This window comes from Parasteatoda tepidariorum, chromosome X1 (assembly GCF_043381705.1).
Source record: "Parasteatoda tepidariorum isolate YZ-2023 chromosome X1, CAS_Ptep_4.0, whole genome shotgun sequence".
Lineage (NCBI taxonomy): Eukaryota > Metazoa > Arthropoda > Arachnida > Araneae > Theridiidae > Parasteatoda > Parasteatoda tepidariorum.
The window spans coordinates 49,116,278-49,143,729 of NC_092214.1; the positions used below are offsets into that span (position 1 = coordinate 49,116,278).

Consider the following 27,452-nt stretch of genomic DNA (forward strand, 5'->3'; position numbering starts at 1 on the left):
TTGCACCTTGATTTTAACGAATATCCGTAAAGAAATAAAAACGCAGTTTTTTGTTTTAATAATCAATTTTATTCTCTGGGTATTTGCACTTGATACTTAGTTCCTTCCACAAGCTCTTTTGCTTTTTTATGAAATGTGACTTTAATTAAGTATCCATTACTTGCATCTTTTATTAGTGAATATCTGTGTAAAGCTAAAGGAATGCTTTTTCTGTTGTTTTTTAAGAACAAGACACTTAACGGGTTTTGAATTCTATAGAAATGTATTAAGTAGATGTAGAAGGCAAGTTTAAAAAATAATTTGATTCTGCACTCAAATCAAAGTTGTGGAATTAAAAAATTATCGATTATTTTAGTGATTTAATTTGATTGAAAAAGAATTGGAAGAAATAATAATTTAGTTTCTTTTAACTGAGAGAAAATATGTTATGCATATTTTTGCAATGTCACCCCGTAGTGCGGGATAACTTTAGTGATAATAGTAATGCGTAAGTTAAGTAGTAGTAGTTACGTAGTTATAGTATAAGTAGTAGTAGTTACGCAGTTATAGTAAGTTAAGTAGTAGTAGTTACATACTTATAGTAAGTTAAGTAGAAGTAGTAACGTAGTTATAGTAAGTTAAGTAGTAGTAGTTACGTAGTTATAGTAAGTTAAGGAGTAGTAATTACGTAGTTATAGTAAGTTAAGTAGTAGTAGCTACGTAGTTATAGTAAGTTAAGTAGTAGTAGTTACGTAGTTTCAGTAAGTTAAGTAGTAGTAGTTACGAAGTTATAGTAAGTTAAGTAGTAGTAGTTACGTAGTTATAGTAAGTTAAGTAGTAGTAGTTTACGTAGTAGTAGTTTACGTAGTTATAGTAAAGTAGTGATAATAGTGTTAATTTTTTTTTGTCTCTTACAAGTATATTTTAGATAAATTCCGTACATATAAATATAGAGCGTAACTCTAAACCAAAATTTTACAACAACTAATTAATCTTTTAAGTAAATTGGTAGATATCTCAAATTGAAAAGTGACATAAATAAACCAATTGATGGTAACGTATGAATCTTAATACTTATGAATATCTGTAAAGCAAATGAAGTAAAAAAAGAAGCTAAGTAAGTTTTTATTGTTTTATTAATCAGTTCTCTTTTTTGGATAAGAGAACTTTATACCAAGTTCTTGTCGCATGCTTAGCTTTACCATTTTATGAAATGTCACAGCAACTGTACTCAGTATTGTTAATCTTTCTCTTCATTTCATAATGTCTTTAAAGCAGAAATTGTCTTTTTTTTATTAATCAATTTTCTTTTTTGGATACTTGCGCTTTATGCCTAGTTCCTATTACACATTTAGTTTTACTATTCAATGAAGTATGGTTGCAACTGTTCTCAGTATCAATAGTTTGTATCTTAACATTAATAAATATCTGCAAAAGAAAAGAAATATCTCGTTTGTTGTTTTATTGATCAGTTGTTACATTGATTAGTTTTTTTAATGTTTGAATCTCACTGCTTAGAATTCAATTAATTAATCTTTACGAGAAAATCTTTTTAGATATTTTCATATCACCATCCGGGTATTTTGTTTTCAAATACGAGTATTTTCATTTGAAAATCACCATCTGGAACGCAGTTATGAGGAATATTTTCCAGATTTTCAAGAAAGGCCTTTTTTCTAACTAAATTTGTAAACAGCGTAAAAAAATCCTTTAACCTTGTTTTATTTTCAGATAAAGATAAAGCTTACTCTGTGTTATATATAAGTAAAGCACAAATAATAGTGTAAAAATGAACATATTATAGTTTCTGTGTCAAAACACGAAATGACAGAAGAAAAAACGAGACAAATAAGTTGAGACAAGGTAAAAAGTAGTTTTTCCAATAAGGAGAGAGAAACAAGCTATAACAAGATAATCAGATAAAAGAAGGGAGCTGAGAACCAGGTGTCTGGGTGTAGGGGGAAAGCCCCAGACATGCAAGGTGTAGAAATAAAATTAAAATAGATTTCCAAACATTTGGAAATATTGGTATAGTAAAAAGACTTGTGGTCTATTAATTTTATTTCATAAATTTATACATACTAACCAAATATATTTAAGGAAATTGATAAATTTTGACAAATAAAAAGTAATTGATTCTTCGACTTCTCTAAATAGTTTTCTTAGAACTTTCTTTGTCAGTTGACTAGTTAAAATAAATCCTACGCATTTGCTGATAAATCTGAATATAATCGAAATAGCGAGGAAATTGATATTATAATTGGATTTTGGAAAAAAAAGCATTTTTTAAACTGCTTTTAAAGGTAAAATCCCAGTTCCCGTTTAATTGAAACATTTTTTGCTTAATAAATTTTGCTTAACATTTTTTGCATTAAAACTTTTTTGCTTAATTGAAACATTTTTTGCTTAATAATTAGATTCAATCCAATAAAATAATTAAATGAAAAAATAATTTAGTTTCTAATAGGTGAGAAACATGCTAAGCTTCTTTTTGCATGACAGTATTATTAATAATTTCCCGCATGAGAATTATTAATTATATAAAACTTTATTCGACTAATAAATAATTATTAAAAAAAATAAACTGATGGTTTATTAGTTTTAGTCAAGTGTTTGATTACTTTTGCCGTTGTTGCTCAAATAACAATTTGTCCCACTTAAGTTTTTTTTAACTGTAAAATCATATTGGAGAAATTTGTAGTTAAATTATATCTCATTAAAATTGTTTCAAATACTCCATTCTCCATTCACAGCTGTGTCATCATTTAATAGAAATACAAGATACTAAGTGATTACGTAATAATATTAGGTAACGAGAAAAGTTAGTAAAAACTCAAATTTTATTTCCTTATTTGACAGAATGACCATAAAAATTACTCACCTGCCTATTTTAGTTACAAATGTTTTTCATCAATAGCTAAGAGTAGTAATAAATTGATAGGAAAAGGATCTGAAATGTGAACCATTACAAGGTAAGCACATTTCTTATGATTCAAAGTTTAGATAAGAACAAAACTTTCGTTTATGTTATGGTTGCAAAAAATACTTGAAGAGGACTCCCTGTGACGTCATAGAATTTGTGCATGTAAACTGTCGGAGCGCCGCTCCTTCACAAAAGGATGAGCCACCCTTTTTCTTGAGTTCTGAATTTGTACACTATATGTGTGCATTGGAGCCACGAGGACGTAGTGGTTAAGGTACCGAGATGTTATTGTGAACGTCCAGGTTCTAACCTCGGTGGAGATCGGTAAGTATTAATTTATCACGAAAGTAAAGTTGAGCGGTGTGCTATTTTGACGACATTGCAACTAATGATGAATTTGTATTAGATTTCTAAAACAATAGTTTCAATTTATACAATGTTAACTCTATGTATCTTTAAGTCTATAAGAGTTAATATTCTTGTCTTAAAATATCCTTCATTAAAATTAAATATATGATTTTTTTATTATTTTGGTAGAAGAATAAATAGAGCGGTGACGGTACAGTAGTTAAGGCACAGTAGTAGGATCGGGGTTAAACTTCCGGTAGTAGCTTCTAACCTACTTAACTTCAGATCAATATGTATTAGCTGAGCCGTGATGGCTCTGGGGATAGAGCGTTCGCCTTCCAAAGAGGCGAACCGGGTTCGAATCCCAGTCGATACGAATTCTGTATCCTGCCTGCATTGAGCACAGTGCTGACGTGAAATATACTCATTGGTAGACGGATCATGGGTTAGAGTCCCCTTGCCGTCAAGCTAACCGTGGGAGGTTCTCGTGGTCTTCCTCTCCATTTAACGCAAATGCGGGTTAGCTCTATCAAAAAGTCGTCCACGAAGGCAAATTTCTCCCAATACTCGATGCAGGAGTTCCCTTGTCTTCTGGATTGGGTTCATAATTACAAGGCTACAGAGTTGAACATTAGAAGTCGTAAACCCATAAAATTGGGTCGACTGTTCAACGACGGTTATAAAATATAATATATGTACTAGCTTGTCTGGCATATAAAGGTAGCGCAATTTTACCATCATGCCATTGGCCTTAACCTCTATGATCTCTGGTCGCGAACTAGCTGGTCAAGGTATGATAATAATTTATTTCCACGCTTTCGATACTTTTGATATTCATTAAGCGAATGTATCAGGCTTCCCAAAAATGCCCGACAATTTGAAAATCTTTAAACGAAAAACAGAATAAGATTGAAATGTAGGACTTGATGCATTCTGATTACAGAAGGAAAAATTTTATTGTCCCTACGTTTCATAATTAATTACGACGTTCAGCATCAGACAACACTATTAACTGAGAAAAATTAAAAAAGCATTGCTTTCAGATCCATAACAAATTATTTCAACTGAAATATTTGCACGGGTACTTGTTTATTTTGTTCTTAGCTGCCCAACGTTGTTGTTACAAGTGGTGTTTCTTTTTAAAACTTTAATAGTTGTTCTCAGTTAGCAGCGCCATCTGTAGATCAGCATTGTCGCTAACGTTTTGAATTAAACGAGAAAAACTAATTAGTTAACTAAGCAAAACACCGAACATTTCTAGTTCCTACATCTTTTCTTTCATTGATTTCTCAACTCAACTCGTCTGTCATTTTTGGGGAAGACTGTCATTTTTTTTGTATCGGTGGTCGTCACTGTATCAGCTTTCAAAAGATGTGATTAAATGTTTGGACATTGCAAATTAGTAATCAAATTCTCGTGAATAAAGGATATATAACCAAAATAATTATAATATAAATCTTACAAAAAATCCTTACATATTCATAAGAATGCATACTTATTCACTACAAGTGGTTTAAAATCTCAACCATTTTATTTATTTAACGCGAGTAATATTTTTTTTTATAAATTAGCTGAAAAAAGGGACTTGTATGATGAATGCAAATGTGTAAAAAGTGAACTAATAAGAGGTCAATCACTAAGATAATAAAAACTTTACTGTACAAATAGAGAACAAAACTACACACACACACATACATAAAAATACCAGTAAAAAGCGTATAAAAGGAATGATAAAATGGTAGGTGAAAAATTAAAAACTAAAATATATTCATAAATTAAGTTTGGACTTTTCATGAATGGTTGGAAAGACTACTTTTTCTCCTTACGCTGTGCACCTAGATTCAAAGTCTTCTGAACAGTATTCTAAATAAAATAAAATAAAAAATTAATTCCATAAAACTCGTCAGAAATTCTAACAACATAATGAAACTACATATGATGAAAGCTTTTTTAATTTTATATTACTATTGATATATTTTATTACAATGGTAATAAATTAATTTCAATAAAATGGGTTAAAGCTTATATATATACACCGAAGAGCCATTACACTATGACCACCCTGCTAATAACATGTAGGACCACCTTTAGCCCTCAAAACTGCTAGCAACCGCCGTGGCATTGATTCCACAAGGTACTGATAGGTAGTCTGAGGTATATGGTACCAAGCGCTCACCAACTGGTCCTGCAATTCCCTCACATTGCGAGGGGGTAGCGTGGCAGCACGAATTTGGTTTTTCAAGTAGGACCACAAATGCTTTATTGGATTAAGTTCAGGTGAATTTGGGGGCTAAGACATGACCTGAAAGTCACTGGAATGTTCCTCGACGATTCGACCCTTATGACATGGTGCATTATCCTGTTGGTAAACACCATCCCCCGCAGGAAAAACTGTTGCCATGAATGGGTAAACCTGGGCGAGCCCATTGTTATAGATGGAGGGTGGTCATAATGTAATGGCTTCGGTGTATATATGTATACATAAGCTTATATATAGCTTATATGTATACACACGCATATATATATATATATATATGTATATATATATATATATNTTTTGCTTCTGTAATTCTCACAAGAGTTCTCCCCATTTTTGCTTTATTTAATATTTACTATATATATATATATATAAGTGAATAAATTTGTTAATATTAATAGAAATTTAATATTCATAAATGGTTAATATAAACCTAAAACAAACGAAGAATGGTCACGGCAAATTGGCCATTTATCATTTTATCTTTAAAAATTTAAATGGTCTTCTTAAAATGTCCTAGAAATATTTTTGTTCTATTACTGAAACGTCATTATGTTCAACTTTCCTAAAAGGATTTTTTAAACCTTACGGTTATTTTTTAAATTTTACTCAAAATACTCAAAACTCAAACTGGTTTTCAAATTTATAGTTCTTATAATTACACATTTAGTAAAGATACAAAACTGAAAAGTAAATTTAACCGAATAAATGATTTATACGCCCTTCTCTAAGGTATCATGATAAAATCGCCGAATATTTTTCACAATTACCAAATTTTAACACTACCACTTTACTACTTTCACTGCCTTACAGCATGATAATATAACAATATTTTATTGTTAATTTTGCCAGAATCATTATCAAAGCGATTTGATAAAAGTTACCTAGCTCTTTGGTGTTCCCAGTGAGCGAGAAACACTGTAAATTACATCATATTCTGTTAGTTCTGATTGTTTTCACTTTTTTTTTTCAGTGCGTTTATTTCAGTGCTACATTAAAAGAAAATATTTTTCCTTAAACGTGGTAGTATATCTAAATGTGCAGATGTCTTAATTGCTATTGATACTCACATCCCCTCTAAATGTGAAAGATTTGCAAGAAGATTTGGAAAATCCCATAGTTACCAAACGATTGTTTTTCTTATATTATTTAAAGTTGTGCAAATCCCTGACGCAGCATTTTTCATAATTCAATAAAATTATGATAAAAGCTTATCTCTAAAAATGTTCTAGAATCGGCATTTGTACGTGGTTGATCATCCACAATGCAAGATTGTATCTCTAAAAAAGATGCTACGTACCAAATTAAAATTCAACTTCAGACTCTTGCATTTGAAGGGATACACAGATTACTAGTTGCTTTAATGCGTATTTTCATAAATAAACTAGGTTGCGGAATAGCAATGAAGTTAAAATTTTCAAGGGCATTTAGTAAAGAAAATGATTTTTAGTCTGTGATAACAAGAAGCCACAACTTCTTAGGTAACAAAGTACAGGTGAAAGTTTTCAAAATAAAAGAAAATAAACTTTGCGTTTCGGTAAGTGAAGTTAAAACTATTATTACGCAAACTATTATTGAAGATCCACTAATAGTTTTCCTTCATGAAAAGCATGCCAATGCAGTGGAAATTCCATGGGTAAGATATCTTTAAAAATGTTGCATTATATACATTATAAATACACGCATTATAAAATAAAATAGAAAATTATTATCCTCAATAATTTTCTTTTAAGTATATATTATATTCATCTATTTACCTTTTTGAACTTAAACTCAATTTCAAAAAACTTTTTGATGCGCAGTTTTTAAAGGCCACTCATAGATTTTTTAATAATATTTTTGTATTAAAATACATTCAAACTATATAAAGGCACTTTTGCTTTCGATTAAAAAGCATTTGTATTCCTATTTCTCAGAACACATCTGATTTAGAGCCTATAAATTAGAAAAAAGCTGTTTTGACAGCATTTTGCTTGACAAAGCCCTTATGATTTAAAAAGAACTCAAAAGGAAGCACGGAACAAGATTGAAGATAATTGTTATGTGGTAAAAGTAAAACCTCAACATTTAGTTTCGATTTTTTAGTGTAACCTTTGAAAACTAAGTCTTTTTATAGTGGAGAAAATTGAAATTGTTTCATACTTTAATACTGAATCTGACAATTCGATTATGAATACCAAATTTTTATCTGTTTGTATTTATGATGTACATTGATAATTCGCTCTTACATTTTTGGAAAGAATAAATGGATGAGTGTTGTGTAATAATATATTCAAGATTACTTTTATATGAAACTACTTATTAGTTTAGCTTGATTTCCGATGAAGCGATTAAAACACATTCAACTATGATAAGCTAGTAATTAGCACATTAAGCGCCTCACATATTGTTAGGCAACGCGTGCTGCTTAGAAGATCTCGTATTGTGGTATATCAATACGCAGTTAACAGATTGAAATAAACAAAAATATGTGGGATTAAAGCTATGAAAACCAATTTAATTGTAAAGTGGTATTAGAATTCATTTGTGTTTGTTAGGAATCCCCTTTTAGTTTTACCTTAAAAAATAATTGTTTGCAAGATTTTAATCTCTCCTTTGCTCTGATTGACCTCGAGATCAATTGGTAAAAGTTTGATTAAGTTGTTTTCATTAAAATAATAATTTTCTACCTCTTATATAATTATTTAATTTTCTATAAAGTTTTAATAGCTAAAAAAATTCTGATGAAATTACTTTACTGTGCAGTAATGGCATTTCCGGTAAAGCAAAAATCCATAATTCTAGTTAATAAAACTAAAATATACGGTATTTAAACCGTTCGCATGTTAACGGTTCACCGGACAGTATGGTTTTCAAAATTATAGTTTTTATTACCATACGTTTAGTAAAAAGGATAAAATTGCAAAGTAAATTTGACCGAAAATATTATTTTTATAAGGTATCATGATAAAATTACAGCACATTTACCAAATTTTATCACACATTATAAAATCATATTTAACTATTACTTTTACCAAAATCATAACCAAAGCACTTCGGTAAAACTTACTGAGCTTTTTGATGCTCCCATAGAGCCAAAAACACAGTTAAATTTGACATGTTTTCGTAGTTTTTATCATAATTATTTTTCTCAGTGTATAAAAACATGTAATAAGAGTGGTCATTATTGAACATTCTGTGTTTAAAATAGGTAAAATTTTACTCCACAGCAAAAAAGTCCCCATCAGTAAAAGTTTTTTTTTAAAATTTTTGTTAATAAATTAAGAATTAAAATGCCATTAGGTTTTCTACTTACTGTTTCCTTTTTCACAAGGGCAGAATTCCATGTAAAGATCTAGTTTTACTTGGCTAACCGAACATCTTTCATCCTTCTTAGTTTTTCTGCTGCATCGTCGTTTGCCGTTTCTTTCTTGAAGGCAACAACCGCTATGGCAATCGAAACTGAATTGACAAGGATCACCATTTTCTCGATCAGTCTATGAAGAGACGGAAAAAATACGTTTTGACAAGGTTTTCAACAAAAAAAATTAAGAATCAGGCTTAAACATGGAGAAACTGTAGAAAAATGTTCGCATAATTTTAAATTCTTTATTGGAATGATTTAATATTTATCAGATAAATTTCTTTTGGGGTGGGATAGTTTTATGAAAAGATTTTTAGAAGAGGATGTAAGTCAGATAATAATTATTCAAAAATACTCATACGTTTTAAGTTTATTTAATAGAACTAAGTGGCACTACAAACTAAATCAATGAGAAAAAACATGCATTCAAGATAAAAACATAATCAAACATACTTTAACCCCTTCCTTCTCGCTCTCGTGAAAGTGACGGGGTGAGGTTTCGTCCTCTATTTCTCGCTCCCGTGATATTTCCGAGCTGGAGTGTTCAGTAGTAACGCGCCAATAAGAATAAAACTAATTCATTTCTTTTGTCCGGAAAAATTTTTATTTCTCATTTTACACACCAGATCGCAGCACCAGGATATTTTTAAGGTAATTGTAGATAGTTAGTTTATTTAAAACTAGATGTCAGCACTAATCAAATAGCACTAATAAAAAAATAGGCACTTTTATGACCGTTTTCTTGAAAATTAACCGATCGTTAAGGGGTTAAAAGAAAGAGATGTGAATATGACAAGACTTAAAAATGCATTTATAACATTAATTCGAGAAACAAATTGATATTTTAAACTCAGAGAGATGGTAAAATCAATTTTTTAAGTTCAACACTTTTTGCTTGATTATAGTCAGTGACCGGCAAAAAGTATTCTAATCACTGACGAGCGGAGAAATTTTTTATTGTGTAGTTTTGTTATTTTTCGTTTGAGAGTGCGTGCTTCGACAAAAATTACATCATTTCGTGCCAAAATGATTGTTAAAAAAAATATAGCTCAAGAACTGTTAAATTGTTATAAAAGAGTTAAATTTTTAAGAACATAATGAGTAGAACAAAAACAAAATGGCCTGGATAGTTTTGGATATAACGATTGGCACGTCATATACTATATTGCTCATTACATGATTAGTTCATCACCTAATATATTTTAATTAATTAATGTTAGTCATTTATATGAAATGAGACAAAACACATAATTTCTTTTGAATAAACATGTATGTTTTTTGACGAATTATGATTTTTCTAAAAAACAAATGTGACAACAAAAACAAGAATGCCGTTTCCTTTTATCAAAAAACTTGAGGCTCTACACTGCGTCTAAGCTTTTTCAAAATTTTATGATTAAGTCTTTTCGTTTTTCTTTCTCGTTTTAATAAATCATGATACTTTTCAGGGAATCAGGTTTGCACGAACTTAGAGTGTTTGTGAAATTCCTATTATTACCCCTTAGTTTTTTTATGAAATTATTATGTTAATTGTAAGAATAATAAATTATTTTTTAGATTAAAAATATTTTAGTTTTTTTCAAGAAAAAAAATATTATTTTCAAAATTATTCTGGCTTTCTTCTAACTATTATTAAAATAGTTGAACTCTAAGAATTAAGCAATCATTTCAGTTCAAAATTGCATATTGTTTTACAAAACACTTCTTTTCATGAATAGTATAATTAAAAAAAAAATTTTTGAGCAAACTAAAAAAGGCCAAGAAGAACCAAAAGTAATTGTCCAAGCCTCCTTTTTTATATTAAAAAAAATCGTCACCTCATATTTGACAACTCGTTACTCGTAAACAGAATGTTTAGCTTTTTTTTTCTTCTTTTTTATTCGAACTGGTTTTTCTGGACATTTTTTCGATTATTTTCATTGGTTTTAGATGACAGAACACGCTTCATTTTTCTAAACAATTAATAACACAGGAAATTTAATTGGAGGTGAAGTTCAAGGTTGCTAGTGTGATTCTTCGACGCAATGGCCTTTTTACTTTTTTAAGGGCACGATTTTTTTCACTTAAACAACCTCAGATTTTTTTTTTTAATTTTCACATTTCTTATTAATATTTCATTTTTGTTTTAACACTAACAAGAAAACAAAAACTGAAACTGTTGAACTTATATAAACAATGAATGATTCACAGAACGAAAGAAATCCACGCACTCTGAGTAACTTTTGGTCTAATGATCAGGTTTTTACATAAAGATGCAAGTTTAAAAATTTGATGGGTTGGTCAAATTAATCAGTGCTGATAAGATTTTAAATAGTGAAATTAGAACCAAAATATATATTCTCTAATACACATAACTATATTTAACGAGTTTGAATTTTTGACCCTAAAAATATTGAGGGTAGCTACAATATGGAATATATGGTCAAAATAGTTTACTCTGGAAGTTGTCAAAAGTTATGGTAATTTTACTTTTAACATATTACGCCTTTTCTCCATAAATATTTATGTCAATCAGAAAGTAATAAAAAAATATAAAATTGATTTATAGAAAGGTAAATATATGAAAAAATTAATATTTGATAACTATATTTTTTTATTTACTTTTTAATGATCGAATTATACATATTTGAATTATAAGGTATAAAAGTTTTTGCATCATCATAAACCAGGTAGTTTAAACTGAAAAAAACCCAAGTTTTGTAACTTGAAAAGTTATTTAGCATTTTATAAGCTAACTCGCCATAAGATGAAGATAGCTTCTTGATACGTGAATATCCAATCATTAGATGAAAAGTTATTCAAAAAGTCTCATTCTTTACTTTAACAATTATTTTGAAGGAACATTAGCTGCGTTAAATATGTTAAAGAAGAGTAGAAAAGGGCATTGTACTCAAGCACATATAATTTACAGAAATATTTCTCGTTGTCATGTCAGAAACTATCTTAAAATTTATGTAATAATCATGACTAGACCATGTGAAACTGATAATTAAAATGGCTATGCTACTCATTATTCAAATATTTAGTCAGTATTTAGTTTATTCATCGTCAATGACAAAGCAATAAAAAAAAAAAATTATTTTAAAGATTTTTAATTTACTTGAAACACTGTAAAATGGTAAAAATGGTTAAATAGCAATTTAATTGTTAATTTATCATATATAAACCATAACAGTCAAATAACCATAAAAAACATGATATTAAAAATGTTAAGTGTGAGAAAAAACGTTTTTAAGTTTTTTTACTTAATGCAGTTTAGCAACCCGAGTGTCAATCTCAAGACCGGCTGTACAGGGGTTCGAATCCCTGCATTGACACCACACTATTTCTTTCATTCCTTTAATACACGAAGTCTTACCAATATCCTGCACTCTTCAATCGGTGACTCTGAACTATTATAATACGAAACTATCATTCGCCCATAAATGGCACAGAACCACAGAGCTTCTATGTCCATTTCAATTTCAATTCAACTATATTTGTTGTAAATGGTTACAAAATATAATATTTTCGGATTTACTGTTTCTTAACCTTATAAGTTGTAAACGGTTTCAAAACCGTAAAGGTAAAAAATGCTGCTAAACATAAGCATTATGTTTAATAGGATGTAGAGACTGCTGCAGGTTATTTTACCGTAATTTTTAGAATGAAAATTGTAAAAGTGTAGTTTTCCACTGATCAAAGTGTCAATTTTAATACTTAAAATTTTTTAAAAAGTATAACCATTTCCAAAATAAATTTAAATAAATTACACTTTATTAAAAGTGACTGAAATCACAAAATACCCAAAATGTATATAAAGACTGTAATGTAAAAAAAGGTGTTAACATAACTCTTTTCGTTTTCATGATAAATTAGGAATAACATAATTAGTTCCAAGTATATATAGATTTTATTTGACAAAAACAGTTAAACTATTTTTGCATAATAAATCTTTATTAATACTTGCTGAAATGTGATTCACGCTAGCAAACAGCAATAATGACCTCATGAATGCTACACATATTTTGAAACATTTGAAAATCATGAAAGTATTTAAAATATTTCATTATGAATATTTTTATTTGCTTCCTTAAAGGGAAAAAAGTGTAACCACCATTAAAACAGTGGAAAACGTTTACAATGCTTCCAAGAGCCATGTTGTTGAAAATATTGTGTAATATATTTATTAGATATCAAATCAGTCCTTAATTGAAACAGAGAAAAGTCTAAATAAAAAAGTTAAAAGTATAATTATGTCAACTTCATTCATAAAATCATGTTTATTAAATTATACTTTATCATGTACTCATAATTTACTAAACATAAGAAATCTTAACATGGCACTTTTTACCCCAGATCACACTTATTCTATCCTTCACACTTAACAGGCTTAAACAGTTTTTATTAATTAGTTTTTTTATTTATTAATTTATTTATTTATTAATTTTCTTATCAATTAAGAAGGTTCTTTCTCTAATTAATTGTACAAAATTATTGAAAGGCTTGAAAAAATTAAATTTTTACCCAAAAAAAAAATATTTTGAAAGAAACTAGAAATTCAGTCATATTCATATTCAATCATAATATTATATTTCTAAAATTATATAACAGAAACGCTTTTGAAAGCCTATAAAAAAGCATGTATTTTTTTTCTACTGGGGGATTTTTTTTCTACTGGGGTTTCAGACGCAAAATATTCGACATGTTGTGTTCGGTTAGTAGTTTCATATCAACTAAAGAATATTAAAAAGATAATTTTAATTGATAAATTAAATTTAATTCAGTTTAAAATTAACTTATATGCAATTTTTTGCCCTAGATTAAAACTCACGCAGCATTTTGATTTACTTCAAGCGGTTAATGTAGAAGATTTAGTGATTTAGTATTCATACATTATACATACGAGTACTATTTTAAATTATTAAAAAACTTTTCACGTACATCAAAAGGAAAAGACAATAAATTCTCGATTCTGACTAACTTCTTTTATATGTTTAAACAACAAACAACTTTTTATCGTGACTACACTTTTAAATATCCTATTTGACAGAATACTTTAAAAAAATACATATAAATTGAAACTTCTAATGGAAACTTAAAACGACAGAAGCGTTTTGTCCATTTTATCATGATTAAACAAAGGGGAAGCATTTAAAACCGTAACACATAACACTTTCACTACATTTCAATGTGAAGTTTTACTAAAGCAGGCATAAACCTCAGGCGAATCGTGTAAAAACTTCATCAACTGGTTCTTGACTTCCGGTTGTAAAGAAATACATAACTATCCTGTTATTTGAATAAAAAAAATTTACCAGCTTTCTAAGGGTTAGGGTTGACGACCCAAACTGATATGAACAAATAAAGAATGATATTAGTGAGAAACGCTGTAGTGAAATGACCTCTTCATAAATCCATATTGCCTAAAGAATTATTTGACTGGATTTAAATCTTGATGTGAATGGCTTCTTATTTACAGCGGAATGAATGTGTGTAATGCGAATTATAATTATGTATTAGAGAAAAATAACTACTTATCTAATCTTCTACTTATAACTACTTATATCTTTTTTATACTTATAACAGCTTATCTTTTTTTAATCTACGTTATCTACTTATATTTTGTGAGCGGTAAGCTTATATTTGTTACCTAGTTGTTTAATAAACTTGTGCAATTTAAAATACGAGTTTATTATTTTAACCCATTTCATCAAAAATATTCCATTTTTGTTTAGGATATATTTTTAATTAATTGCATGCTTTTAGAAAACTTTCCAAGTAAATTAAACTATTTTGCAATGTTTTAGAAGCCTTTTAACTTTTAGAAAGCATTTTTTATAGCAGTTAGGAGAAAATCGGATATTTCTCCGATTCACAAAGTAAGTTAAAATATTTCTAGGTTTTGTAAAACTGTTTAAATTTTTAAATGTTTCGAAAGGTAACAAAGAGATATTATTGTTGAGTTTTTGTAATCTTTTATACCCTGAAAGTAACAAAAGAATTTAAGTTCTTTTAATATTTTGTATGTTATATAGATTTACACTATTGCTCATTATTATTGAATTATTCTTAAAAGATTCAAATTAATAAAAAAAATATAATAATTTTTCAAAGTATTTTATGAAAAACTATAAATAATTCATATTTTTTTCGCTTCAAATTTGTTTAAAGTTAAACTACTAGTGGGAGTCAAAAATTAATTTTAGCTGGTTTAAATATAAAAAAAATATATTCATTTGCTTAGAAAATAAAAATTCATTAGAAATTAAGAAATTTAAAAAAAAGCTGTATTAAATTTTACCTATGCGTGAATTTTTTTGTTTTACTGTACAATTTGTTTGTATCTCAAACACGTTTAAAAAATTGAACTGATAGTGACTGTCAAAAACAATTTTAGCTGGTGTTGACATTAGTAAAAATATTCATTTATTAACAAAGTTAATTGCCGTTAAAAATTAAACTTAAAAAAAACTTGTTTTTCTTAAAACTTTAATTACGTGTGCATATTTTCCCTTATTACTATTTATTGATTGAGCTTGTTGAAAATTGAACTATTAATGACTGTAAAAAATGCTTTTAGCTGAAGCGGAAATCAGAATGAGTATTCATTTGCTTAAAGTAAAATACTTCTAAATATTAAAAAAATATATCCTAAATTTCTCCTAGTGGGCATATTTATTGTTATTTTTTTTACTGTTCTTAATGATAAACAGTGCTAAAAAATAAAAGCTTTTGAAAATGAAAAATCGAAAATATTATTAAGCTTTATCAATAAGCATATTGAAGGTATTATCAAAGTCTTTGGAAAAAATACAAACAAACTTAAGGTCTGTAACGCATTAAATCTTAAAACAAGAAAATTCGTGTTAACGTCTTAAAACTACTGAAATTTCAATGATGCAATAATTTTGAACTTAAAAGAATATTTTAAAATATTTTTAGCAAAAAAAAACATCATCTGTTCTTAGATATGACTCTGATTTAAAATAAAACTGTCTATTAAATATTTCTGTGTAAAAAATGCGTATTTAAGGGAGTTTTTCATTTCAATTATATTTTATAGGAATAAACATTATAAAAATTAATATTCCCCACAAAGTACAAAATATTTCAAAAACATAACCAAAATTACATTTTAAACATCCATTCGAGGTATTCCATTTAGACTAGCTTAGAATTTTTGCTATTAGTCTTAAAATCCTTCACTTGTTAATCTGAAATATCTTAAAGAGTCACAAAGTGTAAATTATAAAACCTCCATTTGCTTAATAACGATAAACTCATTTTAAATATATTATAATTACAATTATAATAAGCTATTTGTTCCAGAAATATGTTTATATAACATCAAAATAATACTGTTTCTTGATTGCACATCGGAAGCATTTTTAAAAACAAATATAAATCATGTTTTGTTTCAGGGAAACAAAAAAAAAATCTTTCAGAAACTTCAAAATTATATGTTAAAAATTTGAAGAAAAATGTGTTTATAGTTGCTTTATTTTCAACATTTCATTGCAACATTGGCATTACGAAACAAAACAACAAGATTTTTCAGATTATTTTAAGGCATTTCGAAAATATTATATTTGTAACCCTAATGAAATATTTAGAAAAAAAAGGATCCATATTCCATTAAAATGTTACTTCGCAAGATTACACCAAAGAAAAATTGTTCCACAATAAATATAAATCATGATTTGTTTCGGAGAGATAACAAACTATCTCGGAAACATAAAGAATGAGAGATTAATGAATGAGAGAATTATGAATAAAACAATGAAACTGAATGATGAAATTTTCAACAAAAAGCAGTTGAAAATTAAAGACAGGTTAAAAATTGAAAAAAGAAATATATGTTTATGGCAGTTTAATCTTTGCATTACACGAAACAATGCTGGTTCAAGGAACTCTCAATCAAATTATATTTATTATGCTAAACATTATTACAATGAAAGAAGAGATACTTGTTTATTAGACAATCCCACTTTTTCTTGCATCTTAAACTTAGGTTATCTTCAGGCATCTTCAAGAAGTTTGATAGATCACGTTTCCAAAGAGGCCAAACATAAACAGCATATCAAATCAAGCTTTGAACATTAGGTTCGCGCATTCGATTTCAATAACTGGCCGAACAAGTTACTGAAGGGTATTTAATAATCCAAAAACGTCTTTTAAAACGGTACTGTTAAAATCAAAGAAAAAAAATTTTTTTTTTTTTTTAGGAATAATAAATGTTTTGAGGATGCGAGTAAATAAATACGCTTACAAGCGTTTGGCATTAAAGTCAAATATGAAATACGTCAGGTGAGGTAACTGTTGTTGGCCAATATCTTATTATTGTCATTTAGTTTTACGTCTGTCAACACGCCATTAAAATGCAGATTTTAAAGTAAATTGTTTCGATTTTATGCAAATTTTTTTCAACTGTTTTTCATCAATCACCTTGAATTTTTTGAATATACTCATAAACAATTTAGTGTAAGATAACGATACAATGAAAATCTTTTACACTTCCTTGATTTGATTGCAGACATATTTGCAATTTAAATTTGCTTTATTTCATCACAGTAAGAGCCCAATTTTGGTGTAAAATTATTTTTGAAAAATATGGCAAAAATTCATATTAAATATGATGGAACAGCATATTATTTAACATTAGGTTGAGAATTTGTTTAAAATAATTTTATTTAAATATTTCTTTCAAAAATTTAAATAAAAGTAGTTTTTATATTCAAAGCAAATTAGACAAAATCTTTCTCATGTATGCACATTCTATGAAGGAATGCGAATATGCAAAAATACAACCGTGACGGGACGGACAAATGGTCTCTCAGGCATATTTTCCGTTATTTTTTGTTGAAGCAGATTATTTGTTCAAATATACAAATAAGCACATATATAATATAAAAATCTACAAAATATATACTTTTTTGAAATGTCATGTTCTCTGGGAGAGTTTATGTAAATTACCTTAAATTCCAAATTTAGTGTCTGAAGAACGATGAAAAAGAGCACATTTTTGAAATTATTTATGTCTTTTTATGCATATTAATTTAACGAAAATAAAAGAGGAAAATTTAATTATTTATGTATGAAAAAATTGCTCAATACAATTCAATATTAGTGACTCACAAATAGTAATTTAAAAATGTAGAATCCCTATAAATCAATTATCATAAATTAAAGAATCCTTAGAGTCCCTAAACGTAAATATGAAAATCAATATTTTATGAATCATTGGAAATCAATCAATTTGGAAAACATTAATAAACTAATTGAAAATAATTAATTTAATATTTAAAAATTATAGGAAACATTAATTATTAATTAAAAAATCATTAGAACCACTACTCATTAAATTAAGAATCACTAAAATCACTAATCCTTAATTTAGTAAAAATTAGAATCAATCAATAATTTCAGAATCATTACAATTATTAGTTTAAGAATCATTAGAATATTTTACATTGATTATGATGCTTAGTTTTTCTTCAATGGTAAGTAACTTTTATGAATCATTATTCGATGAAGCGATGTTAGTTATTTATGAACAATGGAAAAAATTATTCATATTCTCTTTTAAATTTTTCTTAAAATATGAAAAAATGAATTAAGATTAGAGTTTTCTAATGGATCTGAATCTAATCTAAACAGTATTAACTACATTCAAATGAGCGCAATTTCTATAAAAGATAACTTAAGTAAAATAAAATTCAGAAGAGGAATTTGAAGGAAGAAAAAAATAATTTCTGGTTTAATTGAATAAATAGTTTTCATATCAGAAGAAAACGAAATAGTTCAAAAATATTTCAAGCATTATGTTTTCATTACTTTAGAAAGCAAAATACGGTTTATTTTTAGGTTAATAATATGATTTTATTTTAATTTTTTCATCAAGCTTGTCCCGAAAACAATCAATTTGACTACAACTTAAAATTATAAATAAAAATTATCTATTACGTTTGTAACAAAATGTTTAACCTATCATCATCCAAGGATTAATAATTTCATAACCATTTATATTTCCAACTGACTTTGAATTACCGACACTTATAAATATATTTGGAAAGTATTCAAGTCATTATAAACTTCTCGTTTTCTTGTTTCACTCCAAGAAAAAATAATTAAATAACAGTTTATTTAATTTTTATTTCACCATATTCAAACAAACAGTCAAGTAAATATAAGTAAGTTAGTAATCAAACTGTTAACTGCAAGAAGAACCGTTTATTTACTGATTTCACTTAATAAGGTTAAATAATCAGAATTTTATCGCGCCAACCAAGTCCACCTAATGAAGCCACTTAGTTCCTTCCAACTGCGCAAATATTATAGCTGATAGGACTAATATGCCAGTCTCATGACCAACAGAACTGGAGCTCGAGTCCTAGCTTTGACAACGCAATATTTCCTCCACTCCTTTCTACACATGAGGAGTTTCTAGTGTCTTGCACTCCCCAATTTGTGTCCTACACTCTCCAATACTCATTAACTAGCGAAAAACTAACTTCCTATATCCATTAAAATTTTTATGGTTTTGAAACCATGCTAGTTGCAAATGGTTAAAAAACCGTATAATTTTGTATTCAGGGTTTTATAACCGTAATAGTTGTAAACGGTTTCAAAACCGTAAAAGTAAAAAGTGTTCTTTAACCTAAACTTTACGGTTATTTTACAATAAATTTAGAATTAAGATTCTAATAGTGCAAGGAAAAGGACTTTTCTGACTAATAAAAAATGATGCTGATTTAAAAAGAAGTTGATTATGCTGATTTTTAATTTATGGTAAATAAATAATATTCATTATATCGATAACTAAAATCAAGGTTCATTTTCTTATGATTAAATAAAAAATTTAAATAGTTATAAAAGTTTATGAGTAATAAAAACTTTTTGAATTGCTAATGAGAATTTAAGAAATAGCTAATAGTATTTTCAAGTTTCTTTTTTTCATTTGAAGTATAAAATATATGAAGGAAAGATATCTGATGATAAGAAAAAAGCAAAACCTCAAACATGTTTTGAATTGAAAAGATAAAAAGGGTGTAGTTATCGTTTTTGTTTACATTTGTTAAGATTTGAAGTAAAACCTGTTTTTCTATGCATTCATGGCTCTTTTTTAAATATCCTCTTTTGACCTCGCAGCTAGCGTAAAATATTTTTGTTTATTCTTTGCTTGGAGCTGAATTTTAATGTAAAGCTTCAAAAATTGGAAACTTATAATTTAGAATTTAAACATAATCTCATTTAAAGTGCCCACCGTTAAAATAAGTTGGAAAAAATTTCACCTAAACATAAAATTCAGATTCACCCCCTTTGGTTAAAGGATGTAAATGTTTTATTGACTAAAAAGTGCTTAAGTGTAAGTTGTATAAGCAATACTTTAGTATTAAGAGATAAAGATGCAAAATAGATGATGTTAGGAAAAAACTTTTCAGGCATTTTTGGGTATTTTTTCGAAATATATAAGTGCACTATGAAAAAATATGGTCAAAACTACCAGAATGTGGCAAAATCTACAGTGTTTCTGCACTGTGGCAACTTCAAAGAGCACTGTAAATTTTGTCAAAGCACTTTGGCAATGATTTTGGTAAAATTATCAGTAAATTGTTTTATTGGTAAAATTAAGTATGGCAATATGGCACAATTGGGTAATTTAATCATGATACCATTTATTCGGTAAAATTTACTTTGTATTTTTACTAAATGTATGGTAAAAGGAACTATAACTTGGAAATCCAGAATTTCTGGTTAAACTGTTACCTTATAAACGGAAAAATTACCAAATAAATGGTTTAAATACCGTATATTTTGGTTTTATCAGCAAAATTATGTTTTTTTTTTGTTTTTATCAAAAACTCCTTTACCATACTGTACGGTAATTTACCCAAAAAAAATTTCTCCATGTTTCATATAACATTCCTTTTCTGGAAGAAGCATACATTTTTATAATAAATTAGAAATTGGATGATAATGTCCAATGGAGTTTTAGATATCTAAATAATAAACTAATTGAAAAAACGATTATGAACATTTTAATACATTACATTTTGAGTTATTTCGCTTGCACTGATTTGGTGAAATTGTTTGAACATTGTATGCACTCTCAGAAAAATTTATTTGAATCTTAATACCGTTCAAGCTTGATGCAACATTTTTTTAAATATCATATTGAAAAAGTTTCTGTTCCAGTTAGAACCATAAAATCCTGTAATCAAGCATCAAAAGTGCAAGTATCACAATGTGGTTCAACACGGAACCACATTAAAGTACCAAGAAATTTGAATTATAATATAGTTCAACGCACTGAAACATTTTTAATTGTATACCTGATAAGGTAACGTACTTGATAAGGTTACCTTGATAAGGTAACGCGGAGAAAAAAGTAGATATAGGGGAGCAGTAACTAATGTATTTTTTTAATAATTTCTCCACGGAGAAAAAAAATCTGCTAAAATTACCCCACTGTAATGACATTTCTGGTTTATTTGTAAAAAAAAAAATCATTCTGTCATTAAAAAAATATATACGGTAATTAAAGTACTCAAGGCGTCCTTGATTGAGCGGTATCGCCCGATAAAAGCTGCGCAAATCGTGGAGGTAGCAGGTTCGAATCCCGCTGTTTCCCTCTTGGGTGTATCTTCGTGCTGTCCTTCTCTGCATTGTGCAATCTGTCTTTCTATTTGACAAGCCTAATATAATAAGTTTTATAAGCCAAAATTGTGCATACAAGCCTGCAAATGTATGTAATTCCAATAAGTCAAACCATTCATTTGGTAATTTTTCCTCACACAGGGTAACTGTTTGACAGAAATTCTGGTCACACATTTAGTATAAAATACGAAAGTGAAAAAAAAATTTTACCGAAAGAATGGTTTTTATGCTATGCTCTTAGATATCATGATGAAATTATCAAATTTTACAACCTTTACCAAATTTTATCACATATTATAAAACGATATTTTATCGTTGATTTTACATAAATCATTACCAAAGCATTTCGATACAAATTTCCAAGGCTGTTGGTGTTCCCATCGATGCAGAAACATGATATATTTAACCTAATTCTGGTAGTTTTGACTATATTTTTTGTCTCGGTGTATTTTTAAGTCTAACACAATAAGTTCAAAAATGTAAAATGATTCTAGGTACTAAATAGTATCAAAATATGGTTTAGTTTTTTGTTATTTAAAAATGCTTAATATTAAATACAGTAAATAAATATGTTTAATATTAAATACATTGTTTATTAAATATAGTATTTATTATATAGTATATATATAGTATGTATTTATAGTATACAGTATGTATTTTGTATATTCTTTTTTTGTTCCCTGATCATACTTATTTTTAATAAAAGAAATTTATTTCAATCTCTCTTTGTTAACAACCATTTCTTTGTTAATAATACTTCATTACTTTTAATTTATACTTAAAATATAAGTATTGGTGTAAATAATGTTGCTAATGTCATTTTTTTGGCTGATTTATAATAAGTGCATTTATATACTTTTATAAATTTGCTTTGAAGAAAATGTTTGGGCGTGTAATAGGTTTATTTGGTCATGTATTCTGTAGACTAACATACCCGGAACTTAAAATTTAGACAATTCACGTTATTTGAAAAACATGGTAAATTTTCTTTTCACTAAAATTTATTTAATAAATACCTTTACTGTTGGTTTTTAGCTTTCGATTTTTTAATCAATTTTATGTTTTCAAATAAGCAAATACTGACATCATGAATTTTATTTACGGATTGCAACTGAAGTAATAATTACTGAATTGTATATTTTATTCTATATAATTCAAAGTAATATGAGACAATTTCTCCTTCTGCCTATACTGGTCTTAAAACAGGTTATTCTTTGTAGGAGAAAAAATAATTATTATTTATGTTTTAAAGTGAAATTTGGAAGAATATTAACCTGATTTGCTTACGTAGTGTCAGTGAAAATTCTTGGCCGTGCAATCACCCTCAAGAAAAATTAGAGCAGAAGTTTTTTTTTTATCTTATAAAAAGTTTAAACACGTTTCTATCATTGAAAGTTATGAAAAGTATGAAAGAAGAACATGAACTTGAGATCTAGGGTCAAAGGTTGCTTTCTGGAAACATTTGAAGCCTACTTTGTGTCAGAATTGGCTGTGAGTAGTTGATTTTTGTAGGATTTTCGACCCGTTTATTTTCAAAGTTCCCCAATTTTAAATATATCCTATAATTCAAGTACTTAATAATTGCTGAATAATATGCAATTAACCTTTAATAAACAGATCTGAAATAAATTTTTAATTTATAGAGATGTATTATAGATCCTCGTTCAAAAATTTTTGTCACAGAACTATCATCTACCAAATTGCTTGCAAAAAGAAAATAAAAAATAAGGGCTTTAAAATGCAGAATACTTTGAATAACCTAATATTTTGAAAGCGATTTTATTAATCATCGAAAAAATTACAAGATTTATACATAGATTAAAGGCTTAGATATGTTTATAAGTAAAGTCCGAATGACCGGGAAAAAAATCAGCTACACTCGTGATAAGTCTTGTAAATTTTTATCGTTATAAAAAGCGTATAGACTCATAGAAATTTGTAAATAAGTTCTTTCTTAACTCGAATTAATAATTTTTTGTTGTATTCAGAGAATGAACTATCAAAGACTAAAGGCATAGATACGTTTATAAATAAAAGTCTGAGGGACCGGGATAAAAATCAGCTTCACTCTCGATAAGTCTTGCAAATTTTTATTGTTATAAAAAGCGTGCAGACTCATAGAAATTTGAAAATAAGTTCTTTACTCGAATTAATAGTTTTGTGTTGTGTTCAGAGTATGAACTATCAAAGATTAAAGGCATAGAAATTTGTAAATAAGTTATTTCTTAACTCGAATTAATAGTTTTGTGTTGTGTTCAGAGTATTAACTATCATGAATAAAAAGTAAAATATAGTTACTGAAAGATAAATATTTAGGCAAACTTCAGTTACTCACTTAATTATCTTAATTTCTTTTCGTGATGAAACATTTAAATACGAATTGAAAAAAGACTAATAGAACATGAACACGTTTAATGAAACAAAAACTATAGCTTTTGGTAAAGCAAAATCACTGTTGCAATTCTTATGAAATCTATAAATATTATTATTCTATAATTATAAGCTTTGTCGTAATTCTATAATTCTAATGAATCAAGAACTTTGTCTTAATTCTGATGTTATCAAATTTCTATTGTTCTTCTGGTGAATCAGAAATTCTAATGCAATTCTTACGAATCAAAACTTAATACAGATAGCAGTTGTTATGAGTTGAGAAAAAAAGTATGGTTACATCAACGGGAAATCTTTTGGAATGATTCTGATAAAATTAACAATACATTATGGTTTTATAATGTAAGACAAAAATTGGTAAATGAGGGGATTTTATCATAATAATTTAGAGCATGGCATAAAAACAATTTATTCGGTTAAATTTACGTTTCAGTTTTGTATTTTTTAACTAAATGTGGAATTATAAGAATTATAATTTAGAAAAACAGAATTTCTGATACATCAGTACCATATGAAGGGAAAAATTATTAAATGAATGGTTTAAATATGGCATATTTTGGTTTTTATTACCAGAATTATGTTGGTTTTTTTTCCCTTCAGAAATGTCATTACCGTACGGTACCGTTATTTTACCAGAGTGTTTTTTCAGAGGGGGTATTTGCGGCGACTGACGTGCAATGCTGACCACATTGCTACCATCAAGCTGTTGGTCGTAAAATTATAAATTCTTAACTACCCACCTTTGCTAGTGGATAGTTGCAAGAATGCTCTACTTTTTTATTTGTAATGCTATCTAAGTTAGAAATGAGGATTTTCTTTATTTTGCTCATTTATTTATTTTATTTATTAATTTACTTTTTTAATAAACATTATCCAAGTACTAATCTTGATATGTGCTTACTATTTTGAAGTTGCATAATGACTCTCCTTATAAAAGAGTTTATCTTGTTTTAGGCAAAGAATTTTATCCCTAAACTACACTATTAAGAAAATAAATATTTTCTTATTATTATATTTTATTATTATCTTTTATTTTATTTTTTCTACGTTTATACCTTAAATTGATACTTAATGTCACATTATAGTCGTTTATTAGTGCTTCTTCTACTTGTAATGAAAATGCCTGCGGTTGAGAATAAGGAATCAATACACATTTCTTAGTAAACTATTATTTATTTATGTCAATAGCTTGGCAGATTGATAAATTTTGAAGGTTTGTCTTGCTTCCTTTTTATAAGCTGTAAAACTTGTTTCTTTAGTAAGTGTTTACTCTCAAAGTTTAGATTTATTAAATGATACAGTTTACTTTCTCGGCATACTAAATGGCAGTCTTTTGATGGGCTGATGCTTTTTTGAATTTATAAGTTTTTGCATTCAAATTTATGAGTAATGCATTAGCATCTAATTATAAGTATAACCAGGGTTTTCTCTGACCTTTTTTTCATTTCAAGGTGAAAACAAAGCCACGGTTTTTAAAACATGATCAGGCAATAAAATTACTCTTGATAGTTTTTAGTGACTTCATTGAAATTGTCGCTTAAAAGAGGCCTTTTTTAAAAAATAAATTTATATCAAAGTAGCGTGATAAATTTTAATCTATCTTTGATTATTTGTGATTAAAGAAAAATATAATATTAAACATGCCTTGTTTAAATAAACTTGCTCCGAAAAATTATATATTTTTCGTGAACATTCTACAAGGGAGAATGAGGTTAGACCGGCTACTCCGATTCTGGAGAAATTAATTCTGCTTTTTAACAAACAGATTCTGAATTTAAATTCTACTTGGTAAGAAGAAGAAGAATCGGCCATATTTGCGTATTGTTGTTGTTGAATTCTGCGTAGATAAGTTTGTTACATCGTGTCAACTCTATTTTTATGCAATCCTTATTCATTGGTCCTTACAGTTATAATTTTTTTTGCCCCTCTTAATATATGTTCACTAACAATCCATATTCTAACAAGCAATAAGGGTTTTGTTAAATAATGGTTCTGTTTTGTTTCAATAATTTCTGGTCTATGAATGAAACCAGGTTTGGCAAGTTGGGGTATGATATTATAGCCGATTTAAAATACCAGGATAAAGAAATGAAAAAACAAAGTGACCAAAAAAAAGAAGAAAAAAGAGAAACGTATGAAGAATTAAGATGACAGAACAGTTCTATAAAAAAAAGGAAGAAAAAACTAAATCCTTGATTGATGTTTGTTCTGATGAGGACGAAAAAAAAACATTAGATGCTGATTGTTTATATTATAATGATGTATATTCTAACTGAAGGAAAAAGAAAAGAAATGTGGATGGATACAATGAGAAAAGAGTTCTTGCTGGGCCTACGAAAGCTGATGCAAGGCAGAGGAAGAAAATAATTACTTTAAAAGTGAATTTCGTTCATAATATTGCCTTATAAAATAAAAATGCTGCTAATTTTTCCTTGAAATTCTAGTATTCCTATAGAGTTTTCATATGAACCAAGTCATACCCCACTAGTGGAGTAAGATAGGGTGATTTAACTTTTACTAGAAAAAAATCATTTATGAAAAATGTAGTACATTTATGACTTTTTCTCGCTTGTACACAACTACACAATAAATATCATGATTAAAGGTCTTGTTTATAGTTAGAACAGTTTAGCTCCAACAGGCCTTCGAATCTTAGCTATTCCGCCTTACCCTACTCTCTCCTACATTTGGAAGCATAAAAATCTATGATAAATATAAACTTCAAAAATTATCTAGAATTCAACTGAAAGTTTTTTAATTCACGATTTAGCAGTTGTATTTATAGAATGAAATTATTGAAAATTCATTATAAAAATGTAGCCAGTTAACCCCATAATTTAACAACTATTTCGGATTGAGTTACAACGCTGTAATTTACCCGGAACAGAAAAAGAATTGGTACTAAAACTGTTTAAAACTTTCATTATTTAAAATATTATTATTTATTTGCTTATGGAACAGTTGAGTTTTTAAAAATAATGCTTCTAAAGTTTCGAATTGTAAAAAATAAAATAAAAATCCTGGAGATTTTGTTTTTAAAATTGGAATTTTAATTAAATTCGCCCATTTTTCTGTTTTAGTGCATCGTTATGTAAACCAATGCTATGGATTATTCTTGATACAACTGTGAAAAAAAAGAAAAGAACCGATGATACACAGAGAAAAGAAACATGGTCAAAACCACCAGAATATGGTAAAATTTAGTGCATTTCTGGTTCTATGAGAACACCGAAAAGCTCGGTAATTTTTACCAAAGAGCTTTGGTAATGATATTAACAATAAAATATGTTTTTTATAATATGCGATAAAATTTGAAAAATTATCATGATATCTTAAGACATTGCATAAAAACAATTTATTTGAGAAATTTGTTTTTCAGTTTCGTATTTTTTACTAAATGTGGAGTAATAAAAACAATAATTTTAAAAGACGGAAGTTTTAGTAAACCATCACCATATGAGCTGAAAAATTACCAAATCAATGCTTTAAACAACGTATATTTTGGTTTTATTAACCAGAATTTTTTTTACAAGAAATGTCATTTACAATACAGTGCGGTAATTTTACCAGAA

General features: G+C 27.7%; 1 protein-coding gene across 1 annotated transcript in view; it reads left to right on the forward strand.

The window, feature by feature from the left end:
* Positions 1–27,247, forward strand: part of LOC107456098 (monoglyceride lipase) — a 77,862-nt gene extending 50,615 nt beyond the window's left edge. The window contains exon 7 of the mRNA XM_071187562.1: positions 26,961–27,247. Coding sequence (XP_071043663.1) covers positions 26,961–26,975 — 15 coding nt within the window. The 3' untranslated portion in view covers positions 26,976–27,247. The remainder of the gene's footprint in view (positions 1–26,960) is intronic.
* The last annotated feature ends 205 nt before the right edge of the window (positions 27,248–27,452 follow it).